At 45.5% G+C, this 19,035-nt stretch overlaps 1 protein-coding gene across 1 annotated transcript in view; it reads left to right on the top strand.

Moving 5' to 3' along the window:
- The window catches only part of RABGEF1 (RAB guanine nucleotide exchange factor 1), a 60,991-nt gene that overhangs the window by 10,295 nt on the left and 31,661 nt on the right, over nt 1-19,035 (top strand). Inside the window, exons 3-4 of the mRNA XM_073565544.1 lie at nt 303-472; nt 18,174-18,340. Coding sequence (XP_073421645.1) covers nt 303-472; nt 18,174-18,340 — 337 coding nt within the window. The remainder of the gene's footprint in view (nt 1-302; nt 473-18,173; nt 18,341-19,035) is intronic.

The raw sequence follows: 19,035 nt of genomic DNA, 5'->3' as shown, positions 1-19,035 counted from the left end.
TTCGCTGTACATTAAAAGGATTTTCTACCTTTTTATTAAATGAGGCACGGATTCTCAGAAGAACTTCAGCTCCCTAATGCGAGAGATGGGGGGGGGTGATTTCCAACCCGATACTTGATTGCTGACATACTCCCATCCATGTCAGTATGAACGCCCCTCACTTTGATAGATATCTTGACCTTTTCTGCCCCGCGTTCTTAAATCTACGTAATATGGTGGGCCATTCCCGTAAGAAATATTAGCTGATCTCCGGGGCTTATATTTGAGGTCTAGTTGTGACCCATTGACATTTTCCATTATAGCTTGCAGCGGGAAGAAGAGGAGGCTTACGCCAGCAGCCAGGGAGCGCAGGGGGGTCAGACGTCTCTTGGTTTCACCAAGTTTGAAGAAAAGAAATCTAATGAAAAAACAAGAAAAGTGACAACCGTGAAGAAGTTCTTCACTGCCTCGACGAAAAGTGTGCCAAAGAAAGGTAATGGCCGTACACGCAGCGTACACTGCCTTACTCTGTGTGCATTGCTCCTGTAGCGTTCTGTATCATATCGGTAGGGCGCCACTGTCAGAATACATTTTCTACTACATGAAGGGTGTCTTGTTCCGCTAACATGTGACATTCCCACTTTGGTCAAAGCATTTCAGAAATTTGGAGTATGCCATCTACAAATTAGTTTCTTTTTCTGTTCCTTAAAGAAAAATTCCTGCAGAGCAGCCAACTTTCTTACAAAGTGCTTTGACCAAGCAAATGTTTTCTTCATTAAGATGATAGCTTGCTCTAAAGAAACACATAGTGCCGAGCCGTACGTGCCCTAAATGCGGCAGATCTAATGACCTGGTTAGAAAAACACAAAGCTGAGGCAACGGAAACCCCAATTATCTGCATAGTGCTGCTTTATTGCTTTAAGTTGCATTTTATGTTTCGTCCATTAACCATAACTTCTTTCTTTCTGCATGCATTTTTCCTTCTCCTGATTTTACCCATCCTCTGGTCATTTTAACTTTTTTGGCAATCTGGTTTGGTCCTGAAATAAATCAGACACTGAAGAGAAGCCTGGTAAGGCGGTACAGGCAGGAGGGAGGGAACGCAGCACTGATATTCTCAGGGACCTCAAGGGTCTTTTTGGCCCCCCCTGGGAGCTGGCCTCCCCTGCTGAAGGTAATGAAGCTTAGCCGGTGCTGCTTGTTATTTAGTGTACTGTTGCTGTTGTGTGTATCAATGTGGAGTGTGTCTGTGCTGAGCTCTTTAAGCTGTATAGGAAGTGTCGCTCCACCTCTCACTATAAGGCAGTCGCCTTCACGCTGCGGAGAGGGTGTACCTCCACTGTATGTGGCAGGAAAACTCTTTACCCAAACGATGTGCGTATCCATTGACCTGTAGATCACCTGACAGAGGCTAATTTGGTCTCAATCTATGCAGCATGTGTTGGGATTTTCATCTTTTTTACTTTATGGGATAGTATAACAGTCTGCACTATTCCATAAAGTGGCATTTGGTGTAAAACAAAAAAATTGCATGTTTTTCTTTTATATTTAGTTTTTTTTTTGTTTTTTTTTTGGGTTTTTTTTTACTATTACTGTAAATCCTACTCGCCACACACTATCATTGAACCTTTACACCCGGAGTTTTCCTGGCTTATACATATAACAGAATCAAGAAATGTGCAGTGTGATGAGTATATGGCAAGTGTAAAATGTGCTTCTCTGCTTGCCATGTCAGTGCCGTTACGTTTCAGCAGCATCTGCTCATTACTGTGAGTCACAAAGCAAACTCTCTGCAGCTCTCAGTGCTGCCAAGTGTTAGCAATGGCCGGAGCACTCACCAGATTTTCAAAGGAACTTGGGTCTGCTTGGTATGTCCTGACACTACAGCATTTGATTGCATTCAGGCTCCCTAAAACATTTCTAGGTTGTTTGGGCAAAATTTGAATTCTACTAGTAGGCTGGTATAATATTAAAAAAAATAACAAAACAAAAAATATAATATCAGATGACAGCTGCTCCGTGGTCTGTGCTTAACCCTGAAAGAGAGAAGTCACCATTTCAGCAGCAACGGTGTACCTGTGAATGGCTGCCATAGTCAGGTGACTTTAGCAGTGCGTCAGAAATGACATGCTGCCTGTCCTGGAATGGTGACGTCTGTATTCCTGTGTAAACGGAGACCATGGAGCGGACTGTGCAGGATCCAGGAAAGTGCCAGTAGGGGTGTATAGCTTTGTCTACTTTCAATATACCAAGCCATAGGTAAAATGTCAATTTTTCCCAGACAACTCCTTTAATGTACCGTAATATCGTCTCGATGTGCGATGGAACTACTAGCCTGTGCTTTTCATGGGGCTTGCTGATTGTACATTTCAGCATGTGCAGTAGTGGAAATTTTGTTTTCAACCTTGAGCAGATAAGAGGATCAGTAATATTAATACAATACTGGAATCATGCTCTGGCCGCTCCTTAGTGAATAGCATTTGTAGATGATTCAACCTTGTCCTAGGTTCTGCTTCACGTCTCCTGTACATCTAGTGGTCGTTCTGCAGAAATGATTGAGAGAAGTTGCTGCAGAAAAGTATCGCTAATATGGCAGCGGAGGACAAACCTGAGAGAGATTAATTTTCTACTGACTAAATGGAACAGAGTTAATGGTGGAGTCTCGCTTTATAGCGATTTTGTAAGGTTTGGGGAAGTCTTTTAATAAAAATCTTACAGAATAAGATATTATATATAAAATACCTCTGGTGTTAGTATACAGTAAAATGTGTGTTTGCAAATTGTGCTTGAATGCTGTCAACCTAATGTGGTAATAGCACTATCTGGTGACCTTTAATTGTATTACAATTTTTCTGTTAAGCCATCACTTGCATTGTGGGAGAAACCAATGCATTTTGGGTAAGAAGGTCCTGGTGAAGCAGTCATTTTCGAAGAAGTAGTGTTGGGCAGTCCAGCTGTTTGTGATTATGTGGCTCTCCTGCGTCCTCTCACCAAAAAGAGTCTTCTGGAGGTGAACACAAATTTAAGCTGATATTAATGCTGCCGAAACCTCGACCACCCACCCGCCTACTTGCTGTTAACCAATTAAATTGATAAGTGGCTGAAGTTTGGTTTGGGTGGGCGGGGTTATGTTCGTGGAACACCAGAATTTTACCCCTAGTTAGAGCCATTCGGAGAGTTTAGTGGCTCTTAATGGGGTGATGGCTCCCGTCGTTCACAGCAGGGAGCCGCTTCTTTGTACCCGATCGTTCACAAACAATCCATCACTAGTAAGAAGCAGTCTAGCAGAATAGTTTTGTAAAACTTTCATAGTTGTGGTATACCTATGATGTGAATTACAGGCCTCTCTTATCTTTTTAAGTGGGAGAACTTGCACAATTGGTGGCTGACTAAATACTTTTTTCCCCACTGTACATTTTGATTCATATATATCAACCTATAGACCAGTGGTCTTCAACCTTTCTGACCTTGAGCCACATTCAGCTTAGAGAGAGGGTCGCAAGCCACATCGAGCTCCCACCCCTTTCAAATTCGTGTCAACCAAAGCCCCCTTTACAGGTATAATGACAACCAAAGCTTTTCCACAGAAATCACTCCAAAGCAGTACACTGAGATCCAGGGGTTCCCACAATACCCCCTGTTATGAATGGGTCACCGAGGAGGAAAGAACAAAACAAGATAAGTCACAGAAAACCAGAGAGGTTGGTAACTATGCAGATTGCAGATCCCTGATCCTAACCACACAACTAGCGGCAGCCGTGGAGCGTTCCTACGATGAATCTAGACGCTTCGTCAAAGCCGGAGGACTAAATAAGCCTAAAGCAAGAAAAGGAGAAAACTAACTGCCCCAGAGAAGACCCCAAAGGAAAGACAGCCCCCACACATGTATTGACGGTGAAACAAGATAAAAACACAAACACAGGCAGGAAAATAGGCTGAGCAAACGATGGGGCCCAAACTAACTAGAAAGGATAGGAAAGGAAAGACACTGTCTGCAATCTGCCAAAAACCCTACAAAAATAATGTCCAACACTTCTGATAACAAAATTAACCCTGAAGTCACTAGACTTCTCCCACTATATCAGCACTCTGAAATATTCTGAGACAGAGCAAAAAGAGGCCAATCTAATAAGGGACAAAAAGCAAATTGGCAAATACAGATAAATAAGAGTGGAAATTCAGCACAGCCCCAGCCGGGGCTGGCTGACCACACAAAAAACTGAATAGACCAACAAAATCAAGTGTGAACATTAGCAGAAAAACTTAGCTTGAGCTGACTGGAACAGAGCTGAAAACCAAGACCTGACAAGCCAGAAGGAATCACCAGCTGCTCCAGAATAGGCCGTTGGCTGTCTTAAATCCAGTCTGAGATTCCTGAGGTCCAATTGTCATCCTCCTTATCAGGTGGCAGATCTCCACTGATTAAATCATCCTCACTACCTCCTGTTACCAACAGAGGGAGCCTGGAAGGAGAACTCACAACTGGTAGACCAGAAAATGAACGCACAACAACCCCCATTCATTATTCTCACATCAAGAAACTCCCAACACACTGTCACTTCCAGCTTTGAGCACCTCCTCTAACAGGTAGTATCATCCTCTTGCGTACCATACCTAAAACATCTCTAAACCCCTAAAACCAGTAAATGTGAATCCAGATTTGCACATCTGTGCAGGGATACTCGCACAATTCACCCTTTTGAAATGTACTTTTCATACCTGTTTGCTATACCTGGACCTAATGCACCAAGCTGGCAGGCAGTCACGAGCCACAATTCATGGGACCGTGAGCTACAGGTTCGGGACCCCTGCTATAGACCAATGAACCAGTTAGACTGCAGAGAACAGTCTGCTTATTTTGGAAGACAGAGAATGTTATGTATGCCAATTTGCACACAGTGAGAACGTTTAAGGAGACACCACATCTAGACTCGGAGTTGCCCTTACAACTTTCCATTTTGACTCATCGATGTTCCCCACCATAAGTCATAGCTCCAAAAGAATATATTGATTAAGATGGTCATTGCCTCTTTAAATGCAAAGCTGGTGTAAGTCCTAAAGATCAATTTTCATGTGCATAGCGGACAACAAACCCAATAGGGAAAGCTTTATACAGAGTACCTGATGATATTGATATTTTACTCCGGTGTTGGTTTTTTAAAAAAAAACAAATATAACATTAGAACACCAACAAAGTGCATTTAGATCTTGGAATAAAAATAAGTTCCACAACTAGATGTGTTAAAAAAAAAAAAAAAAAAAAAAAATCTTGTGCGGAGACAATGTTATAAATGTGTCCCTGCTGTGCACTGTGTAATGGCTGTCTGACCATGTAGAGCTGCTCCAGTTCATAGCCAGCACATACAGGGACATTTTTTGTAACATCCAATTGTGAAACTTATTATTTCAATTCTGTTAATTTAAAATGTACTTTGTTCATGAGACAAACCCTTTAACCCCTTTCTGCCATCCGACGTACTATCCCGTCCATGGGACCTGGGCCCCTATGCCCATGGACGGGATAGTACGTCGGCGCGATCAGCGGCGCCCACGTGGTGAGCGCCGCTGATCGCGGCCGGGTGTCAGCTGATTATCACAGCTGACACCCGGCACAATGTGTCAGGGGCGGTCACGGACCGCCCCCGACACGTTAACCCCTTGCACATCGCGATCAAACACGATCGCGGTGTACCGGGGGTTAAAGGGAAGCATCGGCAGGGAGGGGGCTCCCTCCGTGCTTCCCTGAGCCCCCCACGGCAGCGCAATGTGCAGCGCTACTGCGGGGGGGGGCACCTTTCCTCCAGGCCCCCGAATCAAAGATGGCGACGGGGGCCTTCGGGGGCCTGAGGAAGCTGGCTTCCTCAGTGCCTGCAAAGCGCAGGCATGAGGAAGCCTTCTGCAGTGCCTGTGTCAGATCGCTGATCTGTCACAGTGATCTGTGATGTGACAGATCAGCGATCTGTCACAGGACAGTGATGTCCCACCTGGGACTATTTAATAAAGTAAAAAAAAAAATAAAAAAAAGTGTTAAAATAATTTTAAAAAAATCGCCAAATAAATTAGAAAAAAAAAAAAAATATTCCCCCCAATAAATCCATTTTCTCGTTCGCCTTATTGGGGGACACAGAGACCATGGGTGTATGCTGCTGCCACTAGGAGGCTGACACTATGCACAAAAAAAGGTTAGCTCCTCCTCCGCAGTGTACACCCCACCGACCGGCAGGAAGTTCCTCAGTTTAGCTTAGTGTCAGTAGGAGGTGGACACGGGTCTTTTATTAGACCCCTATCTACCTCGTCGTGCGTCGTTCCTTTACAGGTTTCGGAGGGATACGGAGTGAACAGTCACATCCGTACTCCCACAAAGAGACTATGAGTACGGCATGTACTGCCACCCCGTATCCTCATAGGTCTCCGCGGCAGGACCAGGAGCCTCGCACAGGTGCGTGCCAGCTATACGGACGGTCCTTGCCCCCCGCCTCCCACCATCTCGCCTACCAGAGCCTGACGGTTGGACGAGGCGTGGATTCCATAAAGACGACAGACAGCGTGGGATTCTCAGGTACCTTTATTGTGGCCCCCGGCCTGGGTGAGTATGCGGTCTAGCGGTCCCCCGGCGTTTTTCATCCTAAGGCGGTCGCCAGGGGACCACGGTAGGGCCTGCGTGCCCGCTTCTCCCCGCGGTCGCCGCATCCATGAAGGCCCCTTTTCTTTCGGGCCTTGTTCTGCGCCCCCACCCCGTTTCTTCTTCATCCCGGCAGGGGTATACAGGGGTCGGGCTGTGGGAAGCAGGGACGCGGCCCGGGGTTGCGGCCCGGTGTTGCGGCGCATCTTCCGCGCCGACCCCCTGCTGACAGGCGGCCGGCGCTATTAATTTAGGCCCCGGCTTCATCTCGGGCCTACCGCTGCGTCGCGGCCACGCCCCCTGCCCCTTTCTTCTAAGCGGGCTTCTCTCCCGCCCGTCCTAGGCCTTCCCAGCCCCCTTGCCTCACACCAGCCTGCTATTGGACAGCAGGCGGTGCTAAGGGGATCTCTGCGGCGAGCTCCGCCCTTCTTCTCCCTCTGGCAGCGCGCCCTTTCCCTGGTGGGAATCGGAATGCTTCACAGGGTTTTATTCAAACCTGTTTGTGGTGCCGAAAAAGGACGGGACAGTTCGACCCATCTTGGATCTCAAGTTACTCAACAAGAGAGTTCGCCTTCGCCACTTCCGGATGGAGTCAGTTCGCTCGGTAATTGCTTCCATGGAGGAGCAGGAATTCATGGGTTCCATAGACATCCAAGATGCCTATCTACATGTGCCCATATTTCCCGGACATCAGAAGTTCCTGCGGTTTGCGATTCTTCACGAACATTACCAGTTCGTCGCACTTCCTTTCGGGCTCGCCACCGCTCCCAGAGTCTTCACGAAGATTATGGCGGCGTTGATGGCCTTCTTGAGGATCAGAGGTCTCGTTCTTTTTCCGTACCTCGACGATATCCTGATCAAGGCCCCCTCTTTTCAACAGGCCCGCCTAGGTGTGGCGATCGTTCTAGACACCCTGTCCAGTTTTGGGTGGATCGTCAACCGGGAAAAGTCCTGTCTGGTCCCTACTCAACGCCTTGTGTTTCTGGGCCTTCTGTTCGACACTCGTCGGTCAAGGGTATTTCTCCCACAAGACAAGATTCTTTCCCTGCAGCAGGGCGTGCGATCATTACAGATCACACGATTTCCATCCCTCAGGTCAGCCATGAGGGTCCTGGGTAAGATGGTGGCGGCGATAGAGGCAGTTCCCTTTGCCCAATTTCACGCCAGGCCACTCCAGCAGGCCATTTTGTCCAGGTGGAACAGGTCGGCTCTGTCTCTGGATCGTCCGGTTCGCCTTTCCTGCCGGATCAGGCGGTCTCTCAACTGGTGGTTGACGTCTCCCCTCATTCTCTTGGGGCGGTCTTTTCCCGTTCACTGGCAGATTGTCACTACGGATGCCAGCCTCATCGGCTGGGGTGCAGTGTTCCGCAATCACACTGTTCAGGGTCGATGGTCGACTCAGGAATCAGCTCTGCAGATCAATGTCCTAGAGATACGGGCGATCCATCTAGCTCTCGTCCACTGGGAAAGGCGCCTCAAGGGCCTGCCTGTCAGGATTCAGACAGACAATGCCACAGCGGTGGCGTATATCAACCGCCAAGGGGGGACACGGAGTGTCTCAGCCCTGGCGGAAGTGTCCAGAATTCTTCAATGGGCAGAGACCTTTGTTCCAATGATTTCCGCGGTTCACATTCCCGGCATGGACAACTGGGCCGCCGATTTCCTCAGCCGCGAGGGTCTCGCGGCAGGGTAATGGTCCCTACATCCGGAGGTGTTTCATCTGCTCTGCCGTCGGTGGGGAACCCCGGATGTAGACCTCATGGCATCTCGCCTCAACAGGAAAGTACCACAATTCGTGTCCAGGTCTCGCGACCCTCTGGCAGTGGGCGCCGACGCTCTGGCCGTCCCTTGGTCACAGTTCGTGCTCCCCTACCTGTTTCCTCCTCTGCCTCTTCTTCCCAAGTTGTTGAAGAAAATCAAAGCAGAGGGGATTCCAGTCATCCTCATCGCCCCGAATTGGCCCAGAAGGTCTTGATTCGCAGACATTGTCAACCTTCTCGCGGACACCCCCTGGAAACTTCCCGACGGGCAGATCTGCTGTCTCAAGGCCCGATTTGCCACCCCAATTCTCGGTCGCTCAATTTAACGGCGTGGCTGTTGAGACCGAGGTTTTGAGACGGGCAGGATTCTCTGATCGGGTAATTCATACCATGATCCGCGCCAGAAAGCCTTCTTCTTCGAAGATCTATTACCGTACTTGGAAAGCCTATTTCTCCTGGTGTGAGGCCAATGACATCGCGCCCTTGGTTTTTTCGCTCCCTTCTATTCTGGCGTTTCTTCAGGCAGGGCTGGATGCGGGGCTTGCTCTCAGTTCCTTGAAGGGTCAAGTTTCGGCACTGTCCATTTTATTTCAGAAAACGCTGGCCTCCCGGCCCCAGGTCAAAACCTTCCTCCAGGGTGTGGCTCACACGGTTCCTCCGTACCGAGCTCCCGTGGATCCTTGGGATCTTAATTTGGTTCTTCCGGTTCTTCAGGGTCCTCCTTTTGAACCTCTCAGGGACGTTTCCCTTTCCCTCCTTTCTTGGAAAGTGGCCTTTCTGGTGGCCATTACCTCCATCCGGCGCGTGTCGGAATTAGCGGTACTTTCTTGCCGCTCTCCTTTTTTGGTCCTTCATCGGGACAAGGTAGTTCTGCGGCCTCCGCCCTCTTTTCTTCCGAAGGTGATATCTTCGTTTCACCTCAATGAGGACATTGTTCTGCCATCCTTCTGCCCGAGCCCAGCTCACCCTCGGGAGCGGTCTTTGGACAAGCTGGACCTAGTCAGGGCATTGAGAGTCTATCTAGCCCGGACAACTTCATTGCGGAAGTCAGACTCTCTGTTCATCACCCAGCCTCAAAGGCCACTATTGCGCGCTGGATCAGATCGGCAATTTTGGAGGCATACCGGGTCAAGCATCGAGTGGCCCCTCCAGGGATCAGAGCGCACTCTACCCGGGCGGTGGGTGCCTCCTGGGCGGTGCGCCACAGAGCTTCCGCGCTGCAGCTTTGCAATGCTGCAACGTGGTCATCGGTTCACACCTTTGTGAAATTCTACAGGGTCCACACCTACGCTTCGGCGGACGCCAGCCTATGTAGAAGGATTCTGCAGGCTGCGGTGGCGAGTCCACTGGCCTGATGGAAGTTTGTTTCCCACCCCAGGGACTGCTTTGGGACGTCCCATGGTCTCTGTGTCCCCCAATAAGGCGAACGAGAAAACAGGATTTTTTGGGTTGCTTACCGTAAAATCTGTTTCTCGGAGCCTTCATTGGGGGACACAGCACCCTCCCATGTTCTACAACTCCTGTTCTTATGTTTGTCGGTTTGTTACAGTTGAGTTGTTTGTTCTGCTTTCAATCTATTCTGTTACTTCTCCTACTGCTTTCTCACTAACTGAGGAACTTCCTGCCGGTCGGTGGGGTGTACACTGCGGAGGAGGAGCTAACCTTTTTTTGTGCATAGTGTCAGCCTCCTAGTGGCAGCAGCATACATCCATGGTCTCTGTGTCCCCCAATGAAGGCTCCGAGAAACAGATTTTACGGTAAGCAACCCAAAAAATCCTGTTTTTTGGAAATGATAAAAAAAAAAAAAACAATAAAAGTACACATATTAGGTATCGCCGCGTCCGTAATGACCCGCCCTATAAAACTGTCCCATTAGTTAACCCCTTTAGCTAACCCCTTAAAAAATAAAAATAAAAAACGAAGCAAAAAATAATTTATTATCATACCGCCAAACAAAAAGTGTAATAACGCGCGATCAAAAAGACGCATATAAATATCCATGGTACCGCTGAAAACGTCATCTTGTCCCGCAAAAAACGAGCTGCCACACAGCATCATCAGCGAAAAAATAAAAAAGTTATAGCTCGCAGAATAAAGCGATGCAAAAATAATTATTTTTTAAATAAAATAGTTTTCATTGCATAAAACCGACAAAAACATAAAAAAAGACCTAAATGAGGTATCGCTGTAACCGTACTGACCCGAAGAATAAAACCGCTTTATCAATTTTACCGCACGCGGAACGGTGTAAACGCACCCCCCCAAAAGAAATTCATGAAACGCTGGTTTTTGTTCATTCTGCGTCCCAAAAATCGGAATAAAAAGCGATCAAAAAAGTCACGTGCCCGAAAATGGTACCAATAAAAACGCCAACTCGTCCCGCAAAAAATAAGACCTCACATGACTCGGTGGGTCAAAATACGGAAAAATTATAGCTCTCAATATGTGGTGATGCAAAAACTATTTTTACAATGAAAAGCGTCTTTTAGCGTGCGACAGCTGCCAAATATAAAAACCGCCATAAATAGTAAATCAAACCCCCCGATATCACCCCCTTAGTTAGGGAAAAATAATAAAATTTGAAAAAAAGTATTTATCTCCATTTTCCCGCTAGGGCTAGGGTTAGGGCTCAGATTAGGGTTAGGGGTGTGTTGGGGTTAGGGTTGGAGTTATAATTGGGGGGTTTCCACTGTTTGGGCACATCAGGGGCTCTCCAAATGCAACATGGCGTCTGATCTCAATTCCAGCCAATTCTGAGTTGAAAAAGTCAAATGGTGCTCCTTCCCTTCCAAGCTCTGCCATGCGCCCAAACAGTGTTTTACCCCCACATGTAGGGTATCAGCCTACTCAGGACAAATTGCAAAACAATTTTTGGGGTCCAATTTCTCCTGTTACCCTTAGGAAAATGAAAAATTGGGGGCAAAAATATCATTTTTGTGGAAAAAAATGATTTTTTTATTTTCACGTCCGAGCGTTATAAACTTCTGTGAAGCACTTGGGGGTTCAAAGTGCTCACCACACATCTAGATAAGTTCCGTGGGGGGTCTAGTGTCCAAAATGGGGTCACTTGTGGGGAGTTTCAATAGTTTAGGTACATCAGGGGCTCTCCAAACGCACATGACACCCGCAGACCATTCCATCAAAGTCTGCATTCCAAAACATCACTGCTTCCCTTCCGAGCCCCGACGTGTGTCCATATTGTAGTTTTCTCCCACATATGGGGTGTCAGCGTACTCAGGCCAAATTGGACAACAACTTTTGGGGGTCCAATTTCTCCTGTTACCCTTGGGAAAATGAAAAAATTGGGGACTAATTGATCATGTTTCTGGAAAAAATACAATTTTTTTATTTTCATGCCCTGGCATTATAAACTTCTGTGAAGCCCTTGGGGGTTCAAAGTGCTCACCTCACATCTAGATAAGTTCCTTAGTGGGTCTAGTTTTCAAAATGGGGTCATTTGGGGGGGGGTTTCCACTGTTTAGGTACATTAGGGGCTCTCCAAAGGCAACATGACACCCGCAGACCATTCCATCAAAGTCTGCATTCCAAAACGTCACTACTTCCCTTCCGAGCCCCGACGTGTGCCCATACAGTAGTTTTCTCCCACATATGGGGTATCAGCATACTCAGGACAAATTGGACAACAACTTTTGGGGTCCAATTTTTCCTGGTACCCTTGGGAAAATAAAAAATGGTGACTAAAAGATCATGTTTGTGGAAAAAATACGAATTTTTTATTTTCACGCCCGGGCATTATAAACTTCTGTGAAGCACTGGGGGGGTCAAAGTGCTCACCACACATCTAGATAAGTTCCTTAGGGGGTCTAGTTTCCAAAATGGTGTCATTTGTGGGGGGTTTCCACTGTTTTGGTACATCAGGGGTTTTCCAAACGCGACATGGTGTCCGATCTCAATTCCAGCCAAAAACGTCAAATGGCGCTGCTTCCCTTCCGAGCTCTGCCATGCGCCCAAATAGTGGTTTACCCCCACATGTGGGGTATCAGCGTACTCGGGACAAATTGCACAATAACTTTTACGATCCTGTTACCCTTGGAAAAATAAGAATTGAGGATGAAAAGATCATTTTTGTGGAAAAAATATGATTTTTTAGTTGTATGGCTTTGTTATAAACTTCTGTGAAGCCCATGGGGGTTCAAAGTTCTCACCACACATCTAGATAAGTTCCTTAGGGGGTCTAGTTTCCAAAATGGTGTCATTTGTGGGGGGTTTCCACTGTTTTGGTACATCAGGGGTTTTCCAAACGCGAAATGGTGTCCGATCTCAATTCCAGCCAAAAACGTCAAATGGCGCTGCTTCCCTTCCGAGCTCTGCCATGCGCCCAAATTGTGTTTACCCCCACATGTGGGGTATCAGCGTACTCAGGACAAATTGCACAATAACTTTTAGGGTCCTGTTACCCTTGGGAAAATAAAAATTGGGGTGAAAAGATCATTTTTGTGGAAAAAATATGATTTTTTAATTGTACCGCTGTACGTTATAAACTTCTGTAAAGCCCTTGTGGGTTCAAAGTTCTCAACACATATCTAGATAAGTTCCTTTGGGGGTCTAGTTTCCAAAATGGGGTCACTTGTAGGGGGTTTCCACTGTTTAGGTACATCAGGGACTCTCCAAACGTGACATGGCGTCCAATCTGAATTCCAGCCAATTTTGCATTGAAAAAGTCAAACGGCGCTCCTTCCATTCTGAGCTCTGCCATGCACCGAAACAGTGGTTCCCCCCCACATATCTGCGTACTCAGGACAAATTGCACAATAACTTTTGCAGTCCAATTTCTCCTGTTACCCTTGGTAAAATAAAAAAAATTGAACCTGAAGTATTTTTTTTATGAAAAAAAGTTAGATGTTCATTTTTTTTTTTAAATATTGAAAAAAATTCCTGTGATGCACCTAAAGGGTTAATAAACTTCTTGAATGTTGTTTTGAGCACTTTAAGGGGTGCAGTTTTCAGAATGGTGTCACTTTTGGGTATTTTCTATCATATAGACCCCTCAAAGTGGCTTCAAATGTGATGTGGTCCTAAAAATAAAATGGTGTTGTAAAAATGAGAAATCGCTGGTCAACTTTTAACCCTTATAACTTCCTAACAAAAAAAAATTTTGGTTCCAAAATTGTGCTGATGTAAAGTAAACATGTGGGAATTGTTAGTTATCAAGTTTTTTGTGTGCCGTAACTCTGTGATTTAAGGGCGTAAAAATTCAAAGTTGGAAAATTGCGAAATTTTCAAAATTTTCGCCAAATTTCCGTTTTTCTCACAAATGCAAGTTATTTGAATGAAATTTTACTACTAGCATGAAGTACAATATGTCACGAGAAAACAATGTCAGAATCACCGGGATCCATGGAAGCGTTCCAGAGTTATGACCTCATAAAGGTACAGTGGTCAGAATTGTAAAAATTGGCCCAGTCATGAACGTGCAAACCACCCTTGGGGGTGAAGGGGTTAATCTACTTTTTTTTTTTTGTTCCTTTGTAGGGACTAACACATTTATAATTCTGTGAAATATATGGTGTTACAAGCCTTTCCAGCTTTTCAGATTTACACAGGCAGGCAATGTTAGGTGGACCTAGGCTTCCATGGTAAATCATCACCCTCCACCATCCTGTTGTGACCAGTGGGCAGATGGATGGATTTCCCTCTGTGTCAAATTGTCAGTTGCAATGGACTCTGGCGCCTAAGAGATTGCACCATCAGAGGGTGATTGTCTTGGTCTCTGATCAGTGCCTGATGCCAAAGGTAGTGTTCTGGATATCGAGACCGTGCATGGAGCTGCCATCTTCTGAGAGATCTATGTAGCGCATCAAAAAAATAAATAAAAAGTCCCATCAGTGGTCACCACATTAACACTATATGGTTTCTGCCACCCAACTTTCTCAGGATCTTAAAAAAAAAAAACCCTGTGTCCAGCCATTGCTTAGTAATCCCACTGGTAATATGGATGTGATGTGAAACGGTTCTTAACATCACGGCTGTCACAGATTTCGCCTTACTCTGTATGGATGGATGATCTACACTTCTCTTCTAAGATTGTGCCTTGCTGTTGGCAATGTCTGTGCTTGTTGCATGTGCTTTTCTTGATGTGTTACTTGCGCTCTTAGGGCTTGTTCACACATTGCGTTTTTGGTACAGGAAAAAATGTAGCATTTTACTGTAACAGCAAAGTGAATTAATTCTTATGCACGTTATGATGATTTTTTTTTTTCCCATTCAAAGTTGTTGTGTTTTCAGATCTGCAGTATGTGAATCCTACCAGCTTTTTTTCACCCATTTACATAAATGGGGTAAAAAAATTACATATTTTACACAGCGTTTTTACAGCAGAAAAATTTTCTGCAAATCCCATATGTGTGCACATACCCTAGGTTTGCCATCGCCTTCCTTCATTTATCATGTGCTTTAATCATACTGTGTTTTAATTTGTCATTGTCGTATTTTACTTCATTACCTCTCCATTGATACACAAGTGCTTTATGACAAGATCAGAGGTGGGTCCATAACATACATGTGTCTGTGTTCTCATTGTAAGTGGAGTATGTTCACGAGTGTGTCATGTAGGGAGAACCTGACAGCTTCGTTTTATGGAACCAACCAGAGGTGTACAGGTCGGTGTACCTCAATTACAACAATACTTCTTTGATCCGGATCCAATGTGCCATTCGTGAAAAGTCTTGATTTTTCACCATAATGCAAATTAGACTGTATGTGCAGTGGGGGTGGGGCGTATGTACATGTGACTATCATAACGTGACTGTTTTGACTGTTGTGATTGGCTGCCTCCCATTTAAATACCCCATCCCCTATGTCATTAATAAACTTCCACCTGATGAAGACGGATTCTCCGTCGAAACGTGTTGTGGTTTAACCCCATCTCTTGTCTGAGTCGCTTTCCTGCGCTCCTAAGACCGTTTCCATTTTCTCATTGATTTCTCCACAATGGCACAACACTTCCCAATTACAGGGACAATCGGGATTGTTGCACCCTGACCTTTACTGCACTACCTCTGGGCGACACCATAAAATGACACCGACAGGTTCCCTTTAATTCATTGTGTGATGGAAATTTTGTTTCACCAGATGGGAGATTAAAATCCACTGAATATTATCTTTTTTTTTTTTTTGCCCAGGAAATAATGGATTGAATGAAATTTTTAACAAGTTATGTCTCAGACGCTGTAGTAGTTCTCAGCACTTCAAATTACATGTGTGCAAAGGGAGTGTATGGAGCCTGCACCGTACCCCATTGCAGATGATGGCTGTGTTACACACCTGGCATCTGCCTATAAAAGTACTGAACAGTTGCCACCGATCGCTGCTGTATAATTATTTAAATGCCACTGTCAATCACTGATGGCTGTACTACTCCCCAATAATGCATCAAATTTATGTATCCCAAAGTGGTGTCAACAGAGACTAACCATCAGCTAAACCTTTAAAAAGCAAAACCTCACACAGCTCCTTCAGCAGAAAAAAAGAAATGATGTCGATCTCAAAAAGTGGTGACACAAGCCAATGTTTTTTGTTTTTTTTTTAAAGTCCTGCAATTTTTTTTAAGCCTACCATATAAGTTTGGCATCGCTGGAATCGTACTGACCTGCGGAATCATGTTGTGTCAGCTCATTTTTAACACAAATTGAATGGCATTGGCAATGTTTTTTTTTTTACCATTTTACCACACTTGGATTTTTTTCCCCTGTCCATTATATGGTAAAGTGAATGGTGTTGTATATTAAACTACAACTCTTCCCAAAAATTAATAATGACCACTAACTGATTCATGCACTGCACAAACATGGCATTCAGGAGCTGCATAATGCTTCCTTTTTCTTACAGAGGTGACAAACTGAAGGAGAGCTGAATAATTTTATGCCTCATTAATCCACAGATTGCCATGCCCTCATATTGGTATTTTAACATCAAAATATCGTCTTTTTCGGATTATAAGACGCTCTGGATTTTAAGACGTACCCCAAATTTTGAGGAGTAAAATAGGGAAAAAAAATTTAAGAAAATTTTGGTGCTTCTTATAATCCATGCGTTTTATTGCTTATCGGGGGTGGTAGCTGCGGTGGAATGAGGTCCCAGGGCCGCTGCTGGAGGAGGCAGGAGTGGGGTGATGCTGCAGGCCGCAGGCTGGGAGGAGGGGGTGTCCGATGTGCAGTGCACCACTGCTGGGGTGTCCAGCACTGTGGGTGCCCGGCAGTGCTGCTCAGGTCTCCGGTGCTGCTGCGGGGGGGGGGGGGGGGCGCCGATGCCGAGGGGGGCTTTGCCGACATTTTCTGAAAGGCCAGAGTCCCCGCAGTTCCGTGGTTTCCTGTGCAGTGGACTCCGGGAAAATGGTCACCGCATGCGCAGATGGAGATCTCAACATCAAGAACTCGGGAGATGAGATTTCAGCGCTGATATTTAATCTCCCAAGATCTTGGTGCTGAGATCTCCATCTGCGCATGTGCCGCCCCCCCCCCCGGTGGCCATATTCCCGGAGTCCACTGCACAGGAAACCACGGAACTGTGGGGGCTCTGGCCTTTCACATAATGTTGGCAGAGACTCCCGCAGCACCGGGCACCCCCTCATCCCAGCCTGCAGCAACGGTACCGGTAAGGTATATACACATTATAAGATGCACCCCCATTTTCCCCCCAAATTTGGGGGGGAAAAGCGTACGCCTTCTAATCCATAAAATGCGGTAAGTTATCACTTTTGAAAGAAAAGGAAGAGGAAACAAAATAGCTAAATAATAAAAAATCGCATAGTGATAATGGGGTTAATGTTGGAGAAATATGGCGGTTTTCTTAGAGTAGACAAGTGACTATAACCAGCGCTCTTGTTACTACAATCTCCTATGTTGGATAAATACAATGACAGAATCTTGACACGTGTCCTGCGATGGACTCATGACTTAATTATTTCAGTCAACAAGTATTATTGTACTTGGTATTAAGTGTTCTAGGTGGAGATTATTTACTTTACAATGGAAAATACTGAGGCACCGTGAGGAATGTGCTCATGAGCTGTTTAATGAGACTATAGCAAAGTGCTTTTTAAAATGAGCAGCTTTGCCAATGATTCCTTATTAAGAATCCTCTCCAATGGAGAGTTTTGTTTATTATATGTGCACAGCTCATTGCCAGGTTACCAGCCTCCGCTGAGGTGGCCAGATTCCTAGTCAAGGAGCATGTCTTTGCAAGCTGTATTTGCTATGCAGCCTGCGAGCACTTCTCTGTAGCCGGCTGGATCTAGGCAGTTTCATGCCTTTGTGCTGTACAGGAAAAGCAGCCTCTACTGGCAGCAGGGGAGAGTGGGTTGTACAGGCAGCTCAGCCAGACCGCCGACCCGAATTGTCAATCTTAAGGAGCATCCTGTCCTCTTCCCTCAGAAAAGTGTATGCAGAGCAGGCTGTCAATCATAGAGCAGGGGCAGTGATTATAGTGAGTGGTGCCCGTGACAGCCCCTCACTGCCCCGGTGACTGTGGGAGTGGCTGCAGGGAGAATAACACTTCATGTTCTCCCTGAAGCCGCTCTCTCAGTAAGCCAGCAGAACATATATACACTGCTTTTTATCTGCTGATTACCAACAGGTAAATCACATTTTTTGCAGCAGACAGGTTCTTTAAAGTGTGAAATCTATCATGAAACTCTGTTACATCTAACTGAACCTAGTAAACAAAAAAAGTCACGATTGCAAACACGTCAGAAGTAACATCCATACATCATATAGCAATGTTTTCCATTTTTAATCTATAATAAAGCTTATATAAGGTAAAATAGTTTTTTCTTGTTCTTTTTTTGGAAACAGATATGAAGGAATCTAAAGCCCCCAGCCCTTCTCTTACTCGCCAGTACAGTCTCGAGACGGATCGGGTAACTAAAGATTTTATTGAGTTTTTAAAGACGTATCATAAAGCAGGACATGATGTCTACAAACAGTGCAAAGTCTTCCTGGAAGCCGTACACCACAAGAAGGTTTGTGGATTTATTTCCTTGGCGCCGTCATTCTTGCGTTATTATTTGGTGACATTATAAGCAGTCCATCCAACGGCCCTCACAATTGCTTACCTGGACTATAATAACTTTCCAATATTTATTGCATGGACTTGGATTCCTCTAGCGTAATTGAAAGTTATTATAATTGCTTTCCTCAAAGTGCTGTTTACTCACTTCAGTAACTGGTTAACATATAATAACCAAGATATAAATATGTCCAACGTATTCTACGTGGATAGGACGTCAGTGGCAAGAGCCGCTTACAGATTCATCTGTATCCTCAGTACGCTGATGAGGTTGTAAGCTCTGGCAGTAGCCCACTGTTCCCCCTCGTTGACAACAGCCCACTACAACTATTTCCCAGCACTATCACCTTTTCATGTCCACATAATACAACGTGCCAGTTTCCATTAGGACTTGTGAAGGCAATGCATAATCTCCCCTAGTTCGTGATCCCTGGGTTCTCTTTGCATGCATTCTTGACAGCATACAAGTCCTAGATGAAAGTTATCAAAATGCGGTTTATTCTGCCAAGAACACCAGTGACAATGTTTCGACCTATAATAGGTCTTTAGCAAGTGGGTTTATTGGATATTTGGACTTTGCACCTCTATGGAGAGTGCTGACTACAGATTGCTTTTTCTTTATCGCTTCATTGGGGGACACAGGTTACC

The sequence above is a fragment of the Dendrobates tinctorius genome, unplaced genomic scaffold (genome assembly GCF_039654945.1).
Source record: "Dendrobates tinctorius isolate UK_male_01 unplaced genomic scaffold, ASM3965494v1 ptg000016l, whole genome shotgun sequence".
Classification (NCBI taxonomy): Eukaryota; Metazoa; Chordata; class Amphibia; order Anura; family Dendrobatidae; genus Dendrobates; species Dendrobates tinctorius.
Note: the sequence above shows the minus strand (reverse complement) of the source record. Positions and strands in the feature narration are given on the sequence as shown.